The 22428-nt window shown below is 36.8% G+C and overlaps 1 protein-coding gene across 2 annotated transcripts in view; it reads left to right on the top strand.

Annotated features, from left to right (window-relative positions):
• LOC137398619 (double-strand break repair protein MRE11-like) overlaps window positions 1–22428 on the top strand; it is a 30986-nt gene that overhangs the window by 4932 nt on the left and 3626 nt on the right. For both annotated transcript variants that reach the window (XM_068084789.1, XM_068084798.1), the window contains exons 2-9: window positions 832–1056; window positions 2699–2952; window positions 3729–3897; window positions 11302–11527; window positions 11611–11871; window positions 13193–13331; window positions 13414–13506; window positions 20582–20768. In XM_068084789.1, coding sequence (XP_067940890.1) covers window positions 832–1056; window positions 2699–2952; window positions 3729–3897; window positions 11302–11527; window positions 11611–11871; window positions 13193–13331; window positions 13414–13506; window positions 20582–20768 — 1554 coding nt within the window. The remainder of the gene's footprint in view (window positions 1–831; window positions 1057–2698; window positions 2953–3728; window positions 3898–11301; window positions 11528–11610; window positions 11872–13192; window positions 13332–13413; window positions 13507–20581; window positions 20769–22428) is intronic.

The raw sequence follows: 22428 nt of genomic DNA, 5'->3' as shown, positions 1-22428 counted from the left end.
GAACGCATAAATTCGTATGTCAAATATGACTGTATATCTATTCTCAAACTATTTAGGATGTATTGAAGCAACCCTAAATTTTTGCACCAGCCAAGAACCTTCCTACCCTAAATCACAATTCCTGAGGAGAACCCTGTAAAAATAACCTATGCAAGCAATTGCCAACCAAAGTTCTAGTCCTGTAGATGTAGCTGTATAGGTAAAAGTAGGTGGGCAATGTGAACTCTTGTAGGTATCACTGTTTGAGAAGAGGTAGCGGGCATAGTCAATTCCTGTAGCTGTCATTATATAAGTAGAGGTAAGGGATACAGTCAATTTTTGTAGGTATCACTGTATAAGTAAAAGTAGGTGGTAGACGCAACTCCTTAAGGACTCGCCTCTACCACCAACCTCTACTTATACAGTGATACCTTAAGGACTTGCCTCTACCACCTACTTCTACTTATACAGTGATACCTTAAGGACTCGCCTCTACTACCTACCTCTACTTATACAGAGATACCTTAAGGACTTGCCTCTACCACCTACTTCTACTTATACAGTGATACCTTAAGGACTTGCCTCTACTACCTACCTCTACTTATACAGAGATACCTTAAGGACTTGCCTCTACCACCTACTTCTACTTATACAGTGATACCTTAAGGACTTGCCTCTACCACCAACCTCTACTTATACAGTAATACCTTAAGGTACCACTGTATAAGTAGAGGTAGGTGGTAGAGGCAAGTCCTTAAGGTGTCACTGTATGAGTAGAGGTTGTTGGTAGAGGTGGGTTGCCTTTTGTGTTTCATTTAGTTTGATTGAAAGTAATTATACAAGTTTTACCAGGTGGAGACCTTTTTCATGACAACAAACCGTCCCGAGTAATGATGAACTCTGTGATAGAGTTGCTGAGGAAGTACACAACTGGTCAGAAACCATGTCAAATAGAGTTTCTTAGTGATCCATCTATCAACTTTGGACACAGCAAGTTTCCTATAGTCAATTACGAAGATCCAAACATTAATATATCGTATCCGGTCTTCTCTGTTCACGGCAATCATGATGACCCGAGTGAGTTCTTAACTTAAACCAAGCCAACTACAGGCTACCACAGTTATTTAGCTTAGATAGTTACTACTACAGGTAAATGTTGTATTCTACATATAGAGATAACTTGAGGTATTTAGTTTATATAGAGACAACTTTAGGTATTTAGTTTCTTTAGGTATTTAGTTTATATAGAGACAACTCTACGTATTTAGTTTATATAGAGACCACACTAGGTATTTAGTTTATATAGAGATAACTCTAGGTATTTAGTTTATATAGAGACAACTCTGGGTATTTAGTTTATGTAGAGATAACTCTAGGTATTTAGTTTATATAGAGACCACTCTAGGTATTTAGTTTATATAGAGATAACTTGAGGTATTTAGTTTATATAGAAACAACTCTAGGTATTTAGTTTATATAGAGACCACACTAGGTATTTAGTTTATATAGAGACCACTCTAGGTATTTAGTTTATATAGAGATAATTTGAGGTATTTAGTTTATATAGAAACAACTCTAGGTATTTAGTTTATATAGAGACAACTCTAGGTATTTAGTTTATATAGAGACAACTCTAGGTATTTAGTTTATACAGAGATAACTGTAGGTATTTAGTTTATATAGAGATAACTCTAGGTATTTAGTTTATATAGAGACAACTTTGGGTATTTAGTTTATATAGAGATAACTCTATGTATTTAGTTTATATAGAGATAACTCTAGGTATTTAGTTTATATAGAGATAACTCTAGGTATTTAGTTTATATAAAGATAACTCTAGGTATTTAGTTTATATAGAGATAACTCTAGGTATTTAGTTTATATAGAGATAACTCTAGGTATTTAGTTTATATAGAGACCCCTCTAGATATTTAGTTTATATAGAGACAACTTTGGGTATTTAGTTTATATAGAGATAACTCTAGGTATTTAGTTTATATAGAGATAACTCTAGGTATTTAGTTTATATAAAGATAACTCTAGGTATTTAGTTTATATAAAGATAACTCTAGGTATTTAGTTTATATAGAGATAACTCTAGGTATTTAGTTTATATAGAGACCCCTCTAGGTATTTAGTTTATATAGAGATAACTTGAGGTATTTAGTTTATATAGAGACAACTCTAGGTATTTAGTTTATATAGAGATAACTCTAGGTATTTAGTTTATATAGAGACCCCTCTAGGTATTTAGTTTATATAGAGATAACTCTAGGCATTTAGTTTATATAGAGACAACTCTAGGTATTTAGTTTATATAGAGATAACTCTAGGCATTTAGTTTATATAGAGACAACTCTAGGTATTTAGTTTATATAGAGACAACTCTGGGTATTTAGTTTATATAGAGATAACTTTAGGTATTTAGTTTATATAGAGATAACTCTAGGTATTTAGTGTATATAGAGATAACTCTAGGTATTTAGTTTATATAGAGTTAACTCTAGGCATTTAGTTTATATAGAGATAACTCTAGGTATTTAGTTTATATAGAGACATCTCTAGGTATTTAGTGTATATAGAGACATCTCTAGGTATTTAGTTTATATAGAGATCACTCTAGGTATTTAGTTTATATAGAGACAACTACAGATATTTAGCTCCCGGTTCATTGCGATATAGCTTAAAGCTTCTACTACTTCTGTTCATTGATTTTTAGGCCGTGGAAATCTTAGTGCTCTTGATATCCTCAGCTCAACAGGTCTTGTGAACTATTTTGGTAAGTGCAACAGCCTCGAGCAGGTTGAAATATCACCTCTACTGCTGCGCAAGGGCGAGACTAAGCTTGCTCTTTACGGTCTTGGCTGCATCAGAGATGAGAGACTGCACCGCCTTTTTGAGCAACGTAAAGTGAAGATGTTGCAGCCCCGAGAACAATCTGAGAGTTGGTTCAACATTTTCGCTATTCACCAGGTGGTTATTTGTAAACTACATGTATATCTATAAGTACATGAGCTGTCAGATGGCTTAAAGTATAGACATGTGTACTTGAGCTGTCAGATGGCTTAAAGTATAGACATGTGTACTTGAGCTGTCAGATGGCTTAAAGTATGTACATGTGCATATGAGCTGTCAGATGAATTAAGCTATATGCGTGTGTACATGAGGTGTTTGATGAGTTGAGCTATATGTGTCTGGTGGGTTAAGGTGAACATGACATACATTACCTTTAATGATAATTGATTTCTACATTGAAATTGAGACTCTTCAACTCAATTGTCAATAATACTGAAACTATAGATATAAATACATATGTTGTAACAGTATAGTTACTATGTATTTCGATGTTATGAGAATAAACACTATATGTAGATTGTTTATAAAAATGCAGCTATGCAATAAAGACTCCAAGAACGTAAGCATTTTGCATCGCAATCATATAGCATCAGTTCATAGCCAAATGGGAAGTAGGACTGTCTATGACATGTGGAATATCAATAGCACTTGCAGAAGCCAAGTGCAAACAACTGTTTACGCATGCATTTCTTTAAAGCACTGAATAATTGTGACTAAAATATCGTCACAGGTGACCCATTGAATTCTACAAAATCATAGTTTGTACCTTTTTAAACCTTATCACAGGTTTTTCTATTGTCAAATGAGGAATTTGTAAATATTTCAGTAATGGCTGAGGTCCGAAAGCCGGTACCAAATGCAAGTCTTTAGAACTTTAAAGCTTTTTGCTGTAGAATAGAGCGAGGCACTCCGCTAAAGACTATATACCAGAAAATTTTCTTGGAGAGTTCTTGGATTTTGTTCTCTGGGGCCATGAGCACGAGTGTCGGGTGGATCCCGAGTACAATGGTCATTACTGGGTCTCACAACCTGGCAGTAGCGTGGCAACTTCCCTATCCGAAGGTAAGGATCCTGAGTACAATGGTCATTACTGGGTCTCACAACCTGGCAGTAGCGTGGCAACTTCCCTATCCGAAGGTAAGGATCCTGAGTACAATGGTCATTACTGGGTCTCACAACCTGGCAGTAGCGTGGCAACTTCCCTATCCGAAGGTAAGGATCCTGAGTACAATGGTCATTACTGGGTCTCACAACCTGGCAGTAGCGTGGCAACTTCCCTATCCGAAGGTAAGGATCCTGAGTACAATGGTCATTACTGGGTCTCACAACCTGGCAGTAGCGTGGCAACTTCCCTATCCGAAGGTAAGGAAACTGAGTACAATGGTCATTACTGGGTCTCACAACCTGGCAGTAGCGTGGCAACTTCCCTATCCGAAGGTAAGGATCCTGAGTACAATGGTCATTACTGGGTCTCACAACCTGGCAGTAGCGTGGCAACTTCCCTATCCGAAGGTAAGGAAACTGAGTACAATGGTCATTACTGGGTCTCACAACCTGGCAGTAGCGTGGCAACTTCCCTATCCGAAGGTAAGGAAACTGAGTACAATGGTCATTACTGGGTCTCACAACCTGGCAGTAGCGTGGCAACTTCCCTATCCGAAGGTAAGGAAACTGAGTACAATGGTCATTACTGGGTCTCACAACCTGGCAGTAGCGTGGCAACTTCCCTATCCGAAGGTAAGGATCTTGAGTACAATGGTCATTACTGGGTCTCACAACCTGGCAGTAGCGTAGCAACTTCCCTATCCGAAGGTAAGGAAACTGAGTACAATGGTCATTACTGGGTCTCACAACCTGGCAGTAGCGTGGCAACTTCCCTATCCGAAGGTAAGGAAACTGAGTACAATGGTCATTACTGGGTCTCACAACCTGGCAGTAGCGTGGCAACTTTCCTATCCGAAGGTAAGGAAACTGAGTACAATGGTCATTACTGGGTCTCACAACCTGGCAGTAGCGTGGCAACTTCCCTATCCGAAGGTAAGGATCCTGAGTACAATGGCCATTACTGGGTCTCACAACCTGGCAGTAGCGTGGCAACTTCCCTATCCGAAGGTAAGGATCCTGAGTACAATGGTCATTACTGGGTCTCACAACCTGGCAGTAGCGTGGCAACTTCCCTATCCGAAGGTAAGGAAACTGAGTACAATGGTCATTACTGGGTTTCACAACCTGGCAGTAGCGTGGCAACTTCCCTATCCGAAGGTAAGGAAACTGAGTACAATGGTCATTACTGGGTCTCACAACCTGGCAGTAGCGTGGCAACTTCCCTATCCGAAGGTAAGGAAACTGAGTACAATGGTCATTACTGGGTCTCACAACCTGGCAGTAGCGTGGCAACTTCCCTATCCGAAGGTAAGGATCCTGAGTACAATGGTCATTACTGGGTCTCACAACCTGGCAGTAGCGTGGCAACTTCCCTATCCGAAGGTAAGGATCCTGAGTACAATGGTCATTACTGGGTCTCACAACCTGGCAGTAGCGTGGCAACTTCCCTATCCGAAGGTAAGGAAACTGAGTACAATGGTCATTACTGGGTCTCACAACCTGGCAGTAGCGTGGCAACTTCCCTATCCGAAGGTAAGGAAACTGAGTACAATGGTCATTACTGGGTCTCACAACCTGGCATTAGCGTGGCAACTTCCCTATCCGAAGGTAAGGAAACTAAGTACAATGGTCATTACTGGGTCTCACAACCTGGCAGTAGCGTGGCAACTTCCCTATCCGAAGGTAAGGAAACTGAGTACAATGGTCATTACTGGGTCTCACAACCTGGTAGTAGCGTGGCAACTTCCCTATCCGAAGGTAAGGAAACTGAGTACAATGGTCATTACTGGGTCTCACAACCTGGCAGTAGCGTGGCAACTTCCCTATCCGAAGGTAAGGAAACTGAATATAAGCATTAGCCTAATAGATGTATTCCTGCTTCATGATGCTGCAGGAAGATTTTGTTTAGTCAAAGTAATTTAAACGACTTTCAACATTTCAAATGTTCAAATACCGTAAAACTGCTAATTGAACGCCACTTTACTAATTAATGATCAAAAATACCTACCTATTGCTGTTTTTATTAACGTTGACACTTTGAGATTTGCGAACAAACTTAGTATACATTGATCATGAATCAAACATGTGGTAAACTCTTAAAGATCATGCGCACAGAAGCCTACCAGATTGAAAACCTTGCATTCAATTAAAACATATATACAGCATATTTAGCTGCTAAACTTGCGCAGAACACCACGAGAACCTTAGCAGACATGTCAAGCAGTTACGAGTCCGAAGAGGTTACTCCTTTGAAACGAACCAAATATGATCAACAATTTAAGCTGGACATTGCTTTGTACGCTGAGAAATATAATAAAACAAAGGCTGCAAAAGATAAGAAGGTTCCTTGGTCATATGTAAAAGATTGGATAAAGCAAAAAGTACAACTTGAAGCACAGTTGAAAACGTCTTGTGCTATCTTGTCGACCAAACGACTTCAAGGTGCAAGATGTCCTCTGCATGACAAGGATTTCAACAAGAAGCTCATCAGTTGGATTCGTCAGCAACGTCATAAGAAACTTTGTGTCAGTCAAACAATGATTCAGAGAGAAGCACTCACATTTGCAACAGATGAAGATTTCAAAGCAAGCAATGGCTGAAAAGCTTTTGTTTCGTCACAATTTAGTCTCATGCCGTCCAACGACTACTTGCCAGAAGGAGCCAGAGGAGTACGCCAAGAAGATTATTTATTACTTATTGTTTGTCGAACAGCAGCGTCAATCGTTAAATTATGCATACATCTATGCTGCAGACGAGACTGCTGTCTATTTGAACAGTCTAACTGTTAAAAGTAAGGGAGTTCGAGCGGTTCCTGTGAAGATGAGCGACAAGCTACACATTACTGTCACGCTGGTAGCTAGATCTGACGGATTGAAATGTTGACATATGTTCTGCTTAACAACACGCGACCAATTAAAATCATCGTCAAGTTTAAACATACCCTATGTCTGTGTTGGGCTAGTCGCTCTTTTTTCAACGAAGATCTGAATGCGGATTTTCTGCAAAAAATTTTGGGCTAATCTTCTTGGAAACCGCCTCCTTGTCTGGTACTCATACAGATGTCATATCAGCGGTGTCACAAAGAAACACTTGAAAAAAACTTTGGATTGATAGTAATTATTTGTATTGATAATGATAGTGGTTATTCCAGTAGGCTGCATTGAGTTTGTATGGACCCCTACCTCTACTGGAACGCCCCATTTACGAGTAATATTAAACAGTTTTACAAGAATTGGATGGTGCATGGCGAAAAGAGCTACACAGCTTCCAGAAGCATGCGAGCCCCATCAATGAAAGTCTACTTGAGATAAATAGTCGATGCCTCGTCAATTGCCAGATGATCTAATCGTTGAGTCATTCAAGGGATGCGGGTTAGCCAACGCTCTCGACGGCTCTGAAAATAAAAAGATCCATTGCTTTAGATCAGATGGCTCTATTAAGACTGGACCGGTTCTTCTCCAACAAGCGAAGGCCAATCAATGCTGGCATTATCAATGCACATGGAATTATTCAACAAGTCGATGCTGATACAGAAGGTTTTGAGAATGACGAAGACGATTGTAATTGTAATGTGTCACTTTATTTCCAACTGTGAATTTTTGATTACTTACCAGTAATCTCCATGTTATTTGTTATTATATTTCTTGTACTACATTTATATGCTAGGTGCTATGATTAATTAAATTCAACGAAGATATCTTCTGAAGTTCTGACTAGTTAGTTGAAAAACTGATCCCCACTCTCCAATTGAACGACACCTCCCTTTGACTGCCACTATAGGAGAGCTTCCAAAATTGAGCGTTGTGGTGCTCAGTTAGAAGTTTTACGGTATCTATAATAATGTTTTGACGTGTTACAAATTGTAAACTTGTGTTACTAGTACATATGGTCACCATCAAACACTTACATATCAGATCTCTTTATATTACTAGTATATATGGTCACCATCAAACACTTACACATCAGATCTCTTTATATTACTAGTATATATGGTCACCATCAAACACTTACACATCAGATCTCTTTATATTACTAGTATATATGGTCACCATCAAACACTTAAACATCAGATCTCTTTATATTACTAGTATATATGGTCACCATCAAAGACTTACACATCGAATCTCTTTATATTACTAGTATATATGGTCACCATCAAACACTTACATATCAGATCTCTTTATTTTACTAGTATATATGGTCACCATCAAACACTTACACATCAGATCTCTTTATATTACTAGTATATATGGTCACCATCAAACACTCACACATCAGATCTCTTTATTTTACTAGTATATATGGTCACCATCAAACACTTAAACATCAGATCTCTTTATATTACTAGTATATATGGTCACCATCAAACACTTACATATCGAATCTCTTTATTTTACCAGTATATATGGTCACCATCAAACTCTTACATATCGAATCTCTTTATATTACTAGTATATATGGTCACCATCAAACACTTACATATCTGATCTCTTTATATTACTAGTATATATGGTCACCATCAAACACTTACATATCTGATCTCTTTATATTACTAGTACATATGGTCACCATCAAACACTTACACATCAGATCTCTTTATATTACTAGTATATATGGTCACCATCAAACACTTACATATCAGATCTCTTTATATTACTAGTATATATGGTCACCATCAAACACTTACACATCAGATCTCTTTATATTACTAGTATATATGGTCACCATCAAACACTTACACATCAGATCTCTTTATATTACTAGTATATATGGTCACCATCAAACACTTACACATCAGATCTCTTTATATTACTAGTATATATGGTCACCATCAAAGACTTACACATCGAATCTCTTTATATTACTAGTATATATGGTCACCATCAAACACTTACATATCAGATCTGTTTATATTACTAGTATATATGGTCACCATCAAACACTTACACATCAGATCTCTTTATATTACTAGTATATATGGTCACCATCAAACACTTACACATCAGATCTCTTTATATCACTAGTTCATATGGTCACCATCAAACACTTACACATCAGATCTGTTTATATTACTAGTATATATGGTCACCATCAAACACTCACACATCAGATCTCTTTATATCACTAGTTCATATGGTCACCATTAAACACTTACATATCAGATCTGTTTATATTACTAGTATATATGGTCACCATCAAACACTTACACATCAGATCTCTTTATATTACTAGTATATATGGTCACCATCAAACACTTACACATCAGATCTCTTTATATTACTAGTATATATGGTCACCATCAAACACTCACACATCAGATCTCTTTATATCACTAGTTCATATGGTCACCATCAAACACTTACATATCAGATCTCTTTATATTACTAGTATATATGGTCACTATCAAACACTTACACATCAGATCTCTTTATATTACTAGTATATATGGTCACCATCAAACACTTACACATCAGATCTCTTTATATTACTAGTATATATGGTCACCATCAAACACTCACACATCAGATCTCTTTATATCACTAGTTCATATGGTCACCATCAAACACTTACATATCAGATCTCTTTATATTACTAGTATATATGGTCACCATCAAACACTTACACATCAGATCTCTTTATATTACTAGTATATATGGTCACCATCAAACACTTACACATCAGATCTCTTTATATTACTAGTATATATGGTCACCATCAAACACTCACACATCAGATCTCTTTATTTTACTAGTATATATGGTCACCATCAAACACTTAAACATCAGATCTCTTTATATTACTAGTATATATGGTCACCATCAAACACTTACATATCAAATCTCTTTATTTTACCAGTATATATGGTCACCATCAAACACTTACATATCAGATCTCTTTATATTAGTAGTATATATGGTCACCATCAAACACTTACACATCAGATCTCTTTATATTACTAGTATGTAGAAAACAGAAAACTGTGCCCACAGAAGCACAAGAAGAGAATCTAATGCGTTCAAGAACATGTTGGATGGACATCAGAACAGCGGAAAATAGTAATATTTAGTGATGAATCAAATTCCACAATACAATGTCACTCTGGTAGCAATTAAGTTTTATCAATTTTAGCAAATGTTTCTGTGAAGAAGGCCCGTTGAAGAGTTCAGTCCACACTGCCTTTTGCCTACAATTACCCACCCTACTTCTGTGATGATTTGGGGCTGCATGCCTGTTAAAGGTGTTGGTTGCATGACAATTTTTAATGGTATGATGAATGCGGAGAATTACATTAACGTTAAAAAAAAGAAGCTGATCCAAGCATCAGAAACTTTAAAATAAATGATTGACTGTTTCAATATGACAACACACCTCGCCACCATGCTAAAACATAAAGAAATGGGTTGCGAATCACATCACAATGCTTGATTGGCCAGCTCAAAGCCCGGATCTGAACCCAATCGGGAACCTTCGGCATAATAAGCAATTAAGAAAATGATGGACAAGTAGAGACAAACTAAAAGAAAAAACAGCAGTCATCACTAAACTTATAGCCACTTGGCACCGTTTAATCGCTGCAGAAGAGCTAAAGAAATGTGTTGCCAGTTCCCTAGTTGTCGAGCTTTTCTCAAGAACAAAGGCTTGCCAGCCAACAATTAATCAATAGCTGCCCTTCATATTGCTCCAATGGTCCTTTTCAGGATCAGCTGACGCTGTTCAAAGAGTTGTTCAAACTACATGTATATGACTGCTCTTTCAATTACTAAAAACCTGAGATCTTCAGAATTTTACAGCTGTCAGATTTACATATTTGAAACCAAGCTGAAATGAGGATTAATTTAGAATATAATTTATGGCTATTAACTAAATTCACTGTGGGTAACAATGTTATAAATGAGAGTTTTAGCTTTCCAATAAATGAGTGCAGTTTATTTCACAGACCACTGTATGTAATCTTCTGTCATCCAAACTTACTAATTTTTTAAATATTATGCTAAGAAATTGAAAGCTATTGGTGCTATAACTTGTTCTTACTAATGATAGGCTGGACCTGCCCAACAGTTTTTATCCAAATTTTGTATTTTTTTGATAAGTTTGCTGCATTGAGTTATTTGTTAGTTGTATGCCATTTACTATTGGCTATCACCTATTGTTCCTTGTCCGTATGTAACTCATTGTACCTTATCCGTGTATAACTCATTGTACTTCATCCTTATATAACTCATTGTTCCTTATCCGTATATAACTCATTGTTCCTTATCCGTGTATAACTCATTGTACTTTATCCTTATATAACTCAGTGTTCCTTATCCATATATAACTCATTGTTCCGTATCCGTGTGTAACTTGTTCCTTATATTACAGGTGAGTCCAAGCACAAGCATTGTGCGCTTCTAAAGGTCCATAAGAAGAACTTCAGCCTTCAGAAAATTCGATTACAGACAGTGCGTCCTTTTTACTTTGAGGATGTCAATTTGGCTTCAACCGAAATCAGACCAGAAGCTTTTCATGAGAAAAAAGTGCTCAAGTACTGTGCCGAGAGGGTCGAGGCTCTTATACGCCTCTCCCAAGAAGAACATACTGGCCACAGGTGCCATTCTATCTATGTTCGACTGTTTGTGCATTTTATAAAAGCTGAGACCTCAGAAAACATTTAGCTTGTTTCATTTGTAGAAATCAGCCTAAGCTACCCCTCATTCGTTTAAGAGTTGACCACACGGGTGGCTATGAGCCATTTCATGCTGTCCAGTTTGGGCAGCAGTTTGTTGGGCGCGTTGCCAATCCCAAAGATACAGTACTATTTACAAAGAAGCGGCAACAGAAAGTGAAAGGAGACATTCTCAACTTGGATGATGTTGAGGCATATGTGTCTGAGCAGAGCCATGAGACTATAGAGGAGCTTGTTAACGGCTATTTGGGTGCTGCCCAGACTAAGTGAGTTAAGATGTATTTGTTCCAAGCTGAGACCGTGTGGAGGTGGTGAGACCGTGTGGAGGTGGTGAGACCGTGTAGAGGCGGTGAGACCGTGTGGAAGCGGTGAGACCGTGTAGAGGCGGTGAGACCGTGCAGAGGCGGTGAGACTGTGTGGAGGCGGTGAGACCGTGTGGAGGCGGTGAGACCGTATGGAGGCGGTGAGACCGTGTGGAGGCGGTGAGACCGTGTGGAGGCGGTGAGACCGTGTGGAGGCGGTGAGACCGTGTGGGGGCGGTGAGACCGTGTGGAGGCGGTGAGATCGTGCAGAGGCAGTGAGACCGTGTGGAGGCGGTGAGACCGTATGGAAGCGGTGAGATCGTGTGGAGGCGGTGAGACCGTGTGGAGGTGATGAATGCATTAATAAAAACAAAGTTCATGTTATATATATGTCTGTCTTGAAAGTAAGAACTTTCTACAGTACGTACTGCGCATAGCACATTGTAACGTTACACTTTAATGCAGATCTAACCAATAAATATACTAAATATGTTAAAGTTGCTGTAGGTAACTATAATTACTAAGATTAACATACTATTTTGTTGCTAATTTTTAATGTATATTACTTGTGTAAAATTTTGATGAATTTTACCAGTAGATGTTTGCATTTCATAGTTACTATGGTTTCTACACCCTTCCATACGATTTGTTCACCATACGATGCCGACCCTGGAATGGATTAAAATCGTATCCTGAGAGTGCATTGTATTCGGCTTAAAAGTGGTAAAACTTCAAGCATATCATCTTTCTAGGGAAGCCTTTCATATGATGTTTATTCTTTGAAGAATGAAACCTCTGAGAAGTCTTTTATTGTAAAAGCTGACTGATTATCAGTCTACTTGAAAATCGGTCAATAGGTCAATAGGTCAACAACCATGTATAATGTAGGCCTATTTGTATTTATAATACAAGATTTAAATAGCCATTGAGGATGTATGCTCCCCTTAACATAACATAACATAAAAAATTACTGTAATTATGGACCTTAAACTAAGTAAAAGTGATAAGAAAAAAGAGAAAATTTGTTAATACTCAAATAATACCACAGTTATTAAATTGATTAGTTACATTTAGTTTTTTCTATTTGATGGGCCAAAGAGGGAGTTTAGGACGATGTTGGCTTGGATGAGGCAGTTTTATGTATTTTACTGTTCGTGTAACATAAAATCCCTTGAACTTAAATGTTCTCGGAAAGGACTATTTATGTTGTAGCGTCTACTGTGCCAAGTTATGTAGTTTATCGTTATTCATGAAAAGCCCAATTGATCGTGTAGTTTGTGTGCAGGGGTGCGCTGAAGCTAGAAGCATTGAGCGAGCGGGGAATGGGAAAGGCAGTTGGAGAATATGTTAAAAGAGATGATAAGGATGCCATATTAGTCATGGTTGACCGTCAGGTTGAACTCCTGAACAAATCTATAAATGAGGTAAGTGTGCGCTGTGCTAAAACATAACTGTATATTATTAGCTGTACTCCCGCATAACTGTAAATCATTAGTCGTGTTTTAGAAAGAGCTCGAGAGGGATGCGGATATTGTAGATACCATAAGAAAAGTACGAGCCGCAAGAAATGCCAAGCCACAGGAAGAAACTGATTTGGAGGTCAGTTTTATTTGGTTTCCATCATTTCTTGCTGCCATGACTTTTCACTGTTGTAGTTGATACTCATAGTTTAAAATATCTTGGTACTAATAACTCCAACTAGTAGTTCATTCAAGATCTGGTGGTTTGTGTTGAATAATCTCATCTAGAGTTATCTTCTCCGGGCACACAGCGCTGCGTATACTCATTTTCGGATAATGTGATTGATATCTTAAAGGTTGACTTGCAACAAAATTCACATTACACTTATTTGGTATCAAAAGATTCACCATGTTTTACTCTGTTGTGTTATAGGTGCCAAATATGTGGAAATGTGATTACAAGCTCTTAAAAGCTCAAAGACGAAAAGCCGCCGTAGATTGGAATTTCTTTATTTCGATGACGTAACCACGAAATTTGGTTATCGTCTTGTCACATATGTTCTCACGAGAATTGAAAGGCCAATACAAAGCTCAATATAAAACTTATCGTAGTACTAGTTTATGACAAACACTTCGGGTTTTACTGAAGACCCCGTATCAAATATAGATGCTCGCTACTTTACAGTTTTGTTTCAACCTGGTCTAATCGGCAAGTCGTAATCTGATCATGTGACCCAATACTTCGCAAATAATTTCTGCAGCACTTTTCGATTATCACAAGTGACCAACAGGCTCGTCATGATTATCAGACAATGATATGTACTTCTTCAAACTAAGGCTAAAAAATTAAACAAATTTTTACGGTAAGTTATAAGATATCACTGCTAAAAGTGACAGCATTACGATGACGATAAAACAGGCGCGTAAGAACAATAGACATAGTTTTATTGAATGCGTGAAGTATATTTGTGAAAATATTTCGACGATTAAGGTTGCAAGAAAGTGTAAACAGAAACCATCTCTCACAACTACATCACATTTGAGCCGTTTTGGAAAGGGAATCCAAACTACGGCGGTCTGTGTGGTTGCGATTTTCTGTTCGTTTTTGAGCTTTTAAGAGCTTGTAATCACCTTTCCACATATTTTGAACCTACAACACAACAGAGTAAGACATGGTGAATCTTTTGATATGAAATACTGGTAATGTGAATTTTGTTGCAAGTCAACCTTTAACGGACAACGAAGCCGTGACTGAAGTTTAACTTGAATATTAACTAGAAGCCTTGATGAAGACTTTTCAGTTCTGAAGAAAAGCTGATTCATGTTCTAACAGCTGTTCTGATTAGTTCCAAGTTATGGTTACACTAGTTGGCATTTCCAGTTTAGAAACAATGGCAACTGACATGGGACATGAGTGATTTTCTGCTGCCAGCTTTTTAGACAAAATAGTCGCAAGATAGAGGAATTAAAGTCATAGATTTCAACTAAGATGAAGGTAAATAGGTATCGATCCAATGAGCATCTACTTTTAGATGTCCTTTTGTATTGGATGTATTAATTTAATGTGTGGGTCACACATTGTAAGGGCTTATTTTCAAGTCATCCTCACATGTGCCTAAAGTGTTATGAATGAGAATAAAAGGGATGGTCATAGTAATACTGATGTGGGAGATTTGAATCATCACCAAGTACATATGTACATGTAGTTTGTAGTTCCTTTAAATATTTAATGCTACATCAAACACATCTTATTGAAATCTAGCTTTGGAACTCCATACAATAAAAAAATTAATATGTTGTGTACCATCATGATGATGGCAGACATATTGCATATAGCGAAGGTGAAGTGAGAGATGGAGGAGATACTTTCGGAGGAATCTATGGTCTGGTGCATGAAAAGATTCTGGGAGAGCTGCAAGTATTAACTGCTTGTTATTTTGAGAATTCTGATATAATCGCTTTTGGTATCATATACATGTATTATACCCAATTAGGATTGGACTGGCAACAACCGTATAGTATGCCTGTTAACCTTGGTGTAGCTAATGCTTCCTCTACTATTGTGAGCACTAGTGAATTAACCATCATGGAGTTTTTAATGCTTTTGAAAATCTTTTTTTAGAAATGCTAATTGAAGTGACCTAATTGACTTCAGACGTTTATTGCCATGAGCTGACAAAGTCAGCAACACTTTGTAAACCTGGAATGAACTCATCAGTAGTCGAGGCTATGGACCTATTGTAAACCTGGAATGAACTCAATAGTAGTCGAGGCTATGGACCTATTGTAAACCTGGAATGAACTCATCAGTAGTCAAGGCTATGGACCTATTGTAAACCTGGAATGAACTCAACAGTAGTCGAGGCTATGGACCTATTGTAAACCTGGAATGAACTCATCAGTAGTCGAGGCTATGGACCTATTGTAAACCTGGAATGAACTCATCAGTAGTCGAGACTATGGACCTATTGTAAACCTGGAATGAACTCATCAGTAGCCAAGGCTATGGACCTATTGTAAACCTGGATTGAACTCATCAGTAGTCGAGGCTATGGACCTATTGTAAACCTGGAATGAACTCATCAGTAGTCGAGGCTATGGACCTATTGTAAACCTGGAATGAACTCATCAGTAGTCGAGGCTATGGACCTATTGTAAACCTGGAATGAACTCATCAATAGTCGAGACTATGGACCTATTGTAAACCTGGAATGAACTCATCAGTAGTCGAGGCTATGGACCTATTGTAAACCTGGAATGAACTCATCAGTAGTCGAGGCTATGGACCTATTGTAAACCTGGAATGAACTCAATAGTAGTCGAGGCTATGGACCTATTGTAAACCTGGAATGAACTCAACAGTAGTCGAGGCTATGGACCTATTGTAAACCTGGAATGAACTCAACAGTAGTTGAGACTATAGACCTATTGTAAACCTGGAATGAACTCAACAGTAATCGAGGCTATGGACCTATTGTGAATCTGGAATTAACTCAACAGTAGACAAGGTTATGGGCCTTTTGTAGACCTGGAATGAACTCAACTGTAGATGAGAGGATGGATCTATCGCGACAGGGTTTCAAATTTTGAATCTATCTCGAAAATAAGCCAAACCAATATAGAATAATAGTAGAGTGCATTTGTTAATGGGAAAACTAGATATTACTTTGCATAGTGATTTACTCTGCTGATAATGACAATAGTATTCAAAGTTTGCTTACGCTCCTTTCATCTTTCAACAAACTACATGTATCATGTTTACATTGTGTATATAGCTCTCGGAAACTTGAAAAATTTGTTTAAATTTTGGATTCAGTTTCATGCAAAGCAAACAAAAGCATCATTCTAATATGCCTCTGAAATTCAAGCCCTTGAAACTAACAAAAGTTAAAAAATTTGTAAAAACTTATAATAGCCTATTAGCAAAAATTAGAATAAAGTTCGCAATGTCTTGTACTGTAGACTGAAACTTCATGGCTTGACTGATGCAGCTCACAACAATCAGAGTATCTCAACCGGTGAATATTGTCAGCTGCAACCTTCATAAAGAGGCAATACATGATCATAATCCAGTTGCTTCATGTTCCCTTTAGAATGGTGAACCTGATTTGTTAGCTGGAATACAGAACACTCGTTGTTTATATGAAAAATAAATATGCCCACATTTAAAAAAGGCAACAGTGAAATCAGTTTTTTCTTATGTAATACGTATATATGTTATATATGTACATGATACCGGTTCAATATGTTATCCTTGATATAGGCACTGAGACACCAGATAGCATAACTTTAAGAAGAATGAATGTTAATCAAAACCTAATGTCAAATTTAGTTTGAGTAAAGTCATGTCCACATAAAAGTTGTTATGTATTCTGTTTTCTGATAGTGCCATTGTGAAAAAATAAAGTCATACCTCGACATGCGATTGCCCCAACACACGAGGAAATCGAGATACAGACAGCATTTTCAGCAAGTTTCTTCCTTGAGATACGAGTAATCTTTGAGATGGGAGCATGCGAGCCGGTTTTTGATGGCCAAGAATGGGAGAGGCCGTTTTTGATGGCCAAGAATGGGAGAGGCCGTTTTTGATGGCCAAGAATGGGAGAGGCCGTTTTTGAGAACAGCATCGCTCGCTCTTTCTCCTTAAATCGATTTGAAAAAAATTTGTGAAAAGTCGGTTAAATATTATAGTGAACGCAAGGCAAAACGCACCAAACCGGAAACAGATAATAAAAAGTTAAGATGACCAAATTAAAGTAAGTTTCGTGAAGGATTCAAACTTAGCTTTAAGTTTGTGTTTAGTAAGCTAAATTTATTTAACTTGAATTAAAAATTTCTCTAATGTAGCGTCACAAGTTTTGTGTACCGAATGCATTGCTCTCAAATCTCTCAGATCGCCATTAGCCACTACGTCTGCCTCGAAGGTAAAAACTTACAGCTCTGTACATAGTTATGTTACACTTTGTTACCAGTTTTAACAACTAAATAAGTATTTGTAAACTTTGTTGGCGTAGCTACTGAATTACAACACCTAAAAACATGTTTTTTCATTGTAATATTGTGTTTTGTGTTTTTTCCATAGTATGGTAACGGATTAATTTGTATTTAGTTATTTTATATAAGAAGTAGTGCATCGAGACATGAGTAAATTAACACGCGAGCTCAGTCCCAGAATGCATTAAGCCCGTATGTCGAGGTATGACTATTAGCAAATCCCTGACATTATTGTTAATTAATATGCGGGCGCGTTGTAACAACAGTTTCAAGCTTTTACAAGCGTTGTTATGTTGAGTAAACCTGTATTTTAATATTAATTAATATTAATGATATTAATAATAATACATGTATTAAAAAGATTTTACTAGTAGAAATATATATATATTATTTAGTAAGACAAAGTGATGCCTATTTAACAGGTCGAATAAGCTGTTAAATAGGCATCATGTTAAACAGTTCATGTTGAATAAGCTGAACTATAAAAGAAGTTTGAGCTTCAGTCGACCGTATTGTCTGGATGTTTCTTTATTTCTTAGTTAGTCTTTTGCTTAACAGTAAACTGTGAAGCTGAGTTGGTGCTTTAGTTCAATTTGCTGAGCAGTTCATACATTTTTGAAAGCAAATTTTTCTGACCATTTTTGTTTCGATATACGTGAGATTCTGTTCAAGAACTTTGTCCAATCATTGTTGATGACTCAACATGTCTAGCGTGCTGTTACACTGTTTATGGTGTTAAAACACGGCAGTGTTAAACTGCATTGATGTGCTATCTGAGTACTCCTCATGCATACTTGCAAGTGACCGATTAAACTCCTATGAAAGTGTTTCTGCATTCATATGTTAGGTTACACTGGTATTGGTAGGTACCAATACGCTGTTAGGTTACTTCGGTAGCGTTACGTTACACCGCCATCGTTAGGCTACACCATCATTGTTAGGTTACACCGTCATCGTTATGTCGCGCCGGCGTTCTCTGACTATATTTATCAAGTTATATGTATTTTGAGACCATTACTTCAATTTCTTTGAATATAGATGTACAGCATTTTTGCATTTTTAGCTTGGGTGTTTTTATTGCATAAAAAGAATGGACAGAGACTAAAGGTAAATTTCTTCAAGTTAATGCGGGTTTTGAGCGCTTTCAATGGGCGCATAACTGCATATAGGACACCTGTTTATATATACAGGGTGATGGGGATGCTTTAGCATTTCATGCATTAAGTTTGATTATTCAACTATGTTCTTTGCATATTGCGATGTTCACACTTTTCGTAGGGTCTTCTACAAGACTAGTTATTTGTAACAAATGTGTTTCAAGCGATTTATTTAACATCCAACCATCTACATACGTGTTCACTGTATGCCGGTTTAGTAAAAATTTGGTCGGTAGTATGGATTGTTTCAGGTTTAACATTGTGTATTTGCACCTAAATAAAAAACCTTAGCACCATATAAATAACTCATAACACTTCAAACGTCTTCATCTCGTACTAGCCACTTTTGATATGTAATATATAGACTGAACAAACAAGCCTCGGAGGTAGGCATTTATAACCTTAGCGGTATTGTTTATTTTTACTGGTTGTATGCTGTCAGGTACCTTTTAAAGTTGTTTCTACTTTGATTGGTAACACATCTCGCCGCACTTGTGAGAAAAGGTGAAGTACGTATAGTGTTATATCGATTATATATCCAACTGCTATGACATTATAGTTATGATAGTATTTAAAATGTCCATGTCCAAAATAAATATCCATTATATTTTAGTATATATATATACTAAAAAAAATATATATATTGACAGTGGCTATATATAATCCATTGGCTATTCCACTGCTTCTTTTACAATAACTTTCCATCCTTCGAATGGATTTGCAGTTGATTAAGTGAAAAAAATTTTATACTGGAAAAGTTAAACCTAGGAAGAGGCTGGCAGCAGTGCAGTAGAAATATAGACATTCTGTAGGTTCAGTTATTTAATGAATGAGATAATATAATAATAATTATTTCATCGTTGTCATATGGGCCACCTATCATTGGCAATAGCAGTTAGAATATAATGGTGTGGTAGTGCGATGAAATTCGCTGAATTTTTCACCTCCGCCAGGGAGAGCTTCACTTGATATTATTGATCCAAATCCATCCGCAGTAAGCGTTTTTGTGACGTTGAATTGTAGTCTCGCTGCGAATGCCTTCACACAAATGTAGCAAAGTGAAATGACGTCGAATTCGTTCGGGTTTTACCATTTTTATGATTCGGAGAGGAAGAAACTCTGAATTCACCTGAAGCATGGAAACCCAGTAATTTTGTGTTAAAAATAAATAATAATACAGAGTCATCCAGGTGGGGCTGAGCGTTTACAAATATGCCTGCACATACTGGTTAGCTCGTTTTTTCATGCTGGCCATGTATGGGTGGATGATATAAAATTGTGCCACAAGTAGAGGTTGCATCTTCTGGAACTAATGCTGTATGACAATGTTTTTTTTAATTAATTTCCTCTTCTAATACTGGACATCATCCTTCAGCTGACAGATGTAACTACTGAGTTCTGTTGCTGATCTTTTGTATAAAAGTAGTTGGTATATGAATCAATTTTGGGCCTTATTTGTTTCATTTAGTCTCCAATGGATCCATGAATAAGGATTACAGTTTTGGCTATAAAGATGGATAAGATTAGGTCTTATATCGATATAACAAAATTATGCCATTTCAGTTTGACAGGGTGCTTGAAGAAAGCCAACGATTCAAGTCATATGTACCTCAGGAAGAACTAGACTCGGACTGTGATATTCCTCGCCCTGCTAGAAAAGTTAAGAGCACTAGTGTTTCTTCCCGAGGTCGGGGTGGGCGGGGTAGTCGAAGTCGAGGAGGCTCTACTCGTGGCAGAGGAAGGGGGAAAGGTATCATTTATATTCAACTTATCTAGTTAGCAAGATTAATGTTTGAGTAAATGTTTACATCACACATTAAATACCTGTATTACTTACATCACACGTTAAATACCTGTATTACTTACATCACACATTAAATACTTACATTACTTACATCACACATTAAATACCTACATTACTTACATCACACATTAAATACCTACATTACTTACATCACACACTAAATACTTACATTACTTACATCACACATTAAATACCTACATTACTTACATCACACATTAAATACCTACATTACTTACATCACACATTAAATACCTACATTACTTACATCACACACTAAATACTTACATTACTTACATCACACATTAAATACTTACATTACTTACATCACACATTAAATACCTACATTACTTACATCACACATTAAATACCTATATTACTTACATCACACATTAAATACTTACATTACTTACATCACACATTAAATACCTACATTACTTACATCACACATTAAATACCTACATTACTTACATCACACACTAAATACTTACATTACTTACATCACACATTAAATACTTACATTACTTACATCACACATTAAATACCTACATTACTTACATCACACATTAAATACCTATATTACTTACATCACACATTAAATACTTACATTACTTACATCACACATTAAATACCTACATTACTTACACCACACATTAAATACCTACATTGCTTACATCACACATTAAACCATTACTGTCACGAACAACTTTTATTGAATTTTTTAAGTAAATCAAACACGCTGATTCCGATTTTGTACTCAAAATAAAGATTAGTCCACTAAACTTCAAAGTCATTTAGGCTTTTTTAAAGCGTTTCAATATCCGTTTCGAAAACAACACAATCGGCATTACAAGCTCCGCCCATAAATATGTGACGAAACCTAGCTTTTTCAGAAACGGAAGTTCGGAATGTTTAGTCCGATTTAAAATAATAGAGATGGGTGTCTTAAAACCCATTATTATCTAAATCCAGCCTGTAAAATAATTTCAGCTTTTTATGAAAGGGATATAAACTATTTAAAATTGCTCGCAGCTTGTTACATGACGTTTAAATGGGCTGGACGCCGAGAAAAATAAGCTCAAAAAGCGCGGTTTTATCACAAGCTAGCGTTGTTATCGCGCTTTTTAAATATGCAATGCTAAATAGCTTATCTACCTTTCAGAAAAGACTGATATTATTTTTAAAGCTGGATTCAGATATTAATAGATTTTAAAACACCCATCTCTATTATTCTAAATCGGTCTAAACATCTCTACGTAACTTCTGTTCCTAAAAAGCTAGGTTACGTCAAGTATTTATGGGCGGAGCTTGTTATGCCGATCGTGTTGTTTTCGAGACCGATATTAAAACGCTATAAAAAATCCTTTATTACTCTGAAAGTTAGTGGCCTAATCTTTATTTTGATTACAAAATCAGAATCAGCATGTCTGATTTACCTAGTAAATACGATAAAAGTTGTTCGTGGCAGTTATGGTTTAAATACCTACATTACTTACATCACACACTAAATACTTACATTACTTACATCACACATTAAATACTTACATTACTTACATCACACATTAAATACTTACATTACTTACATCACACATTAAATACTTACATTACT

This window comes from Watersipora subatra, chromosome 1 (genome assembly GCF_963576615.1).
Source record: "Watersipora subatra chromosome 1, tzWatSuba1.1, whole genome shotgun sequence".
Lineage (NCBI taxonomy): Eukaryota > Metazoa > Bryozoa > Gymnolaemata > Cheilostomatida > Watersiporidae > Watersipora > Watersipora subatra.
The sequence above is the reverse complement of the archived record's forward strand: the minus strand, read 5'-3'. Positions and strand labels throughout refer to the sequence as shown.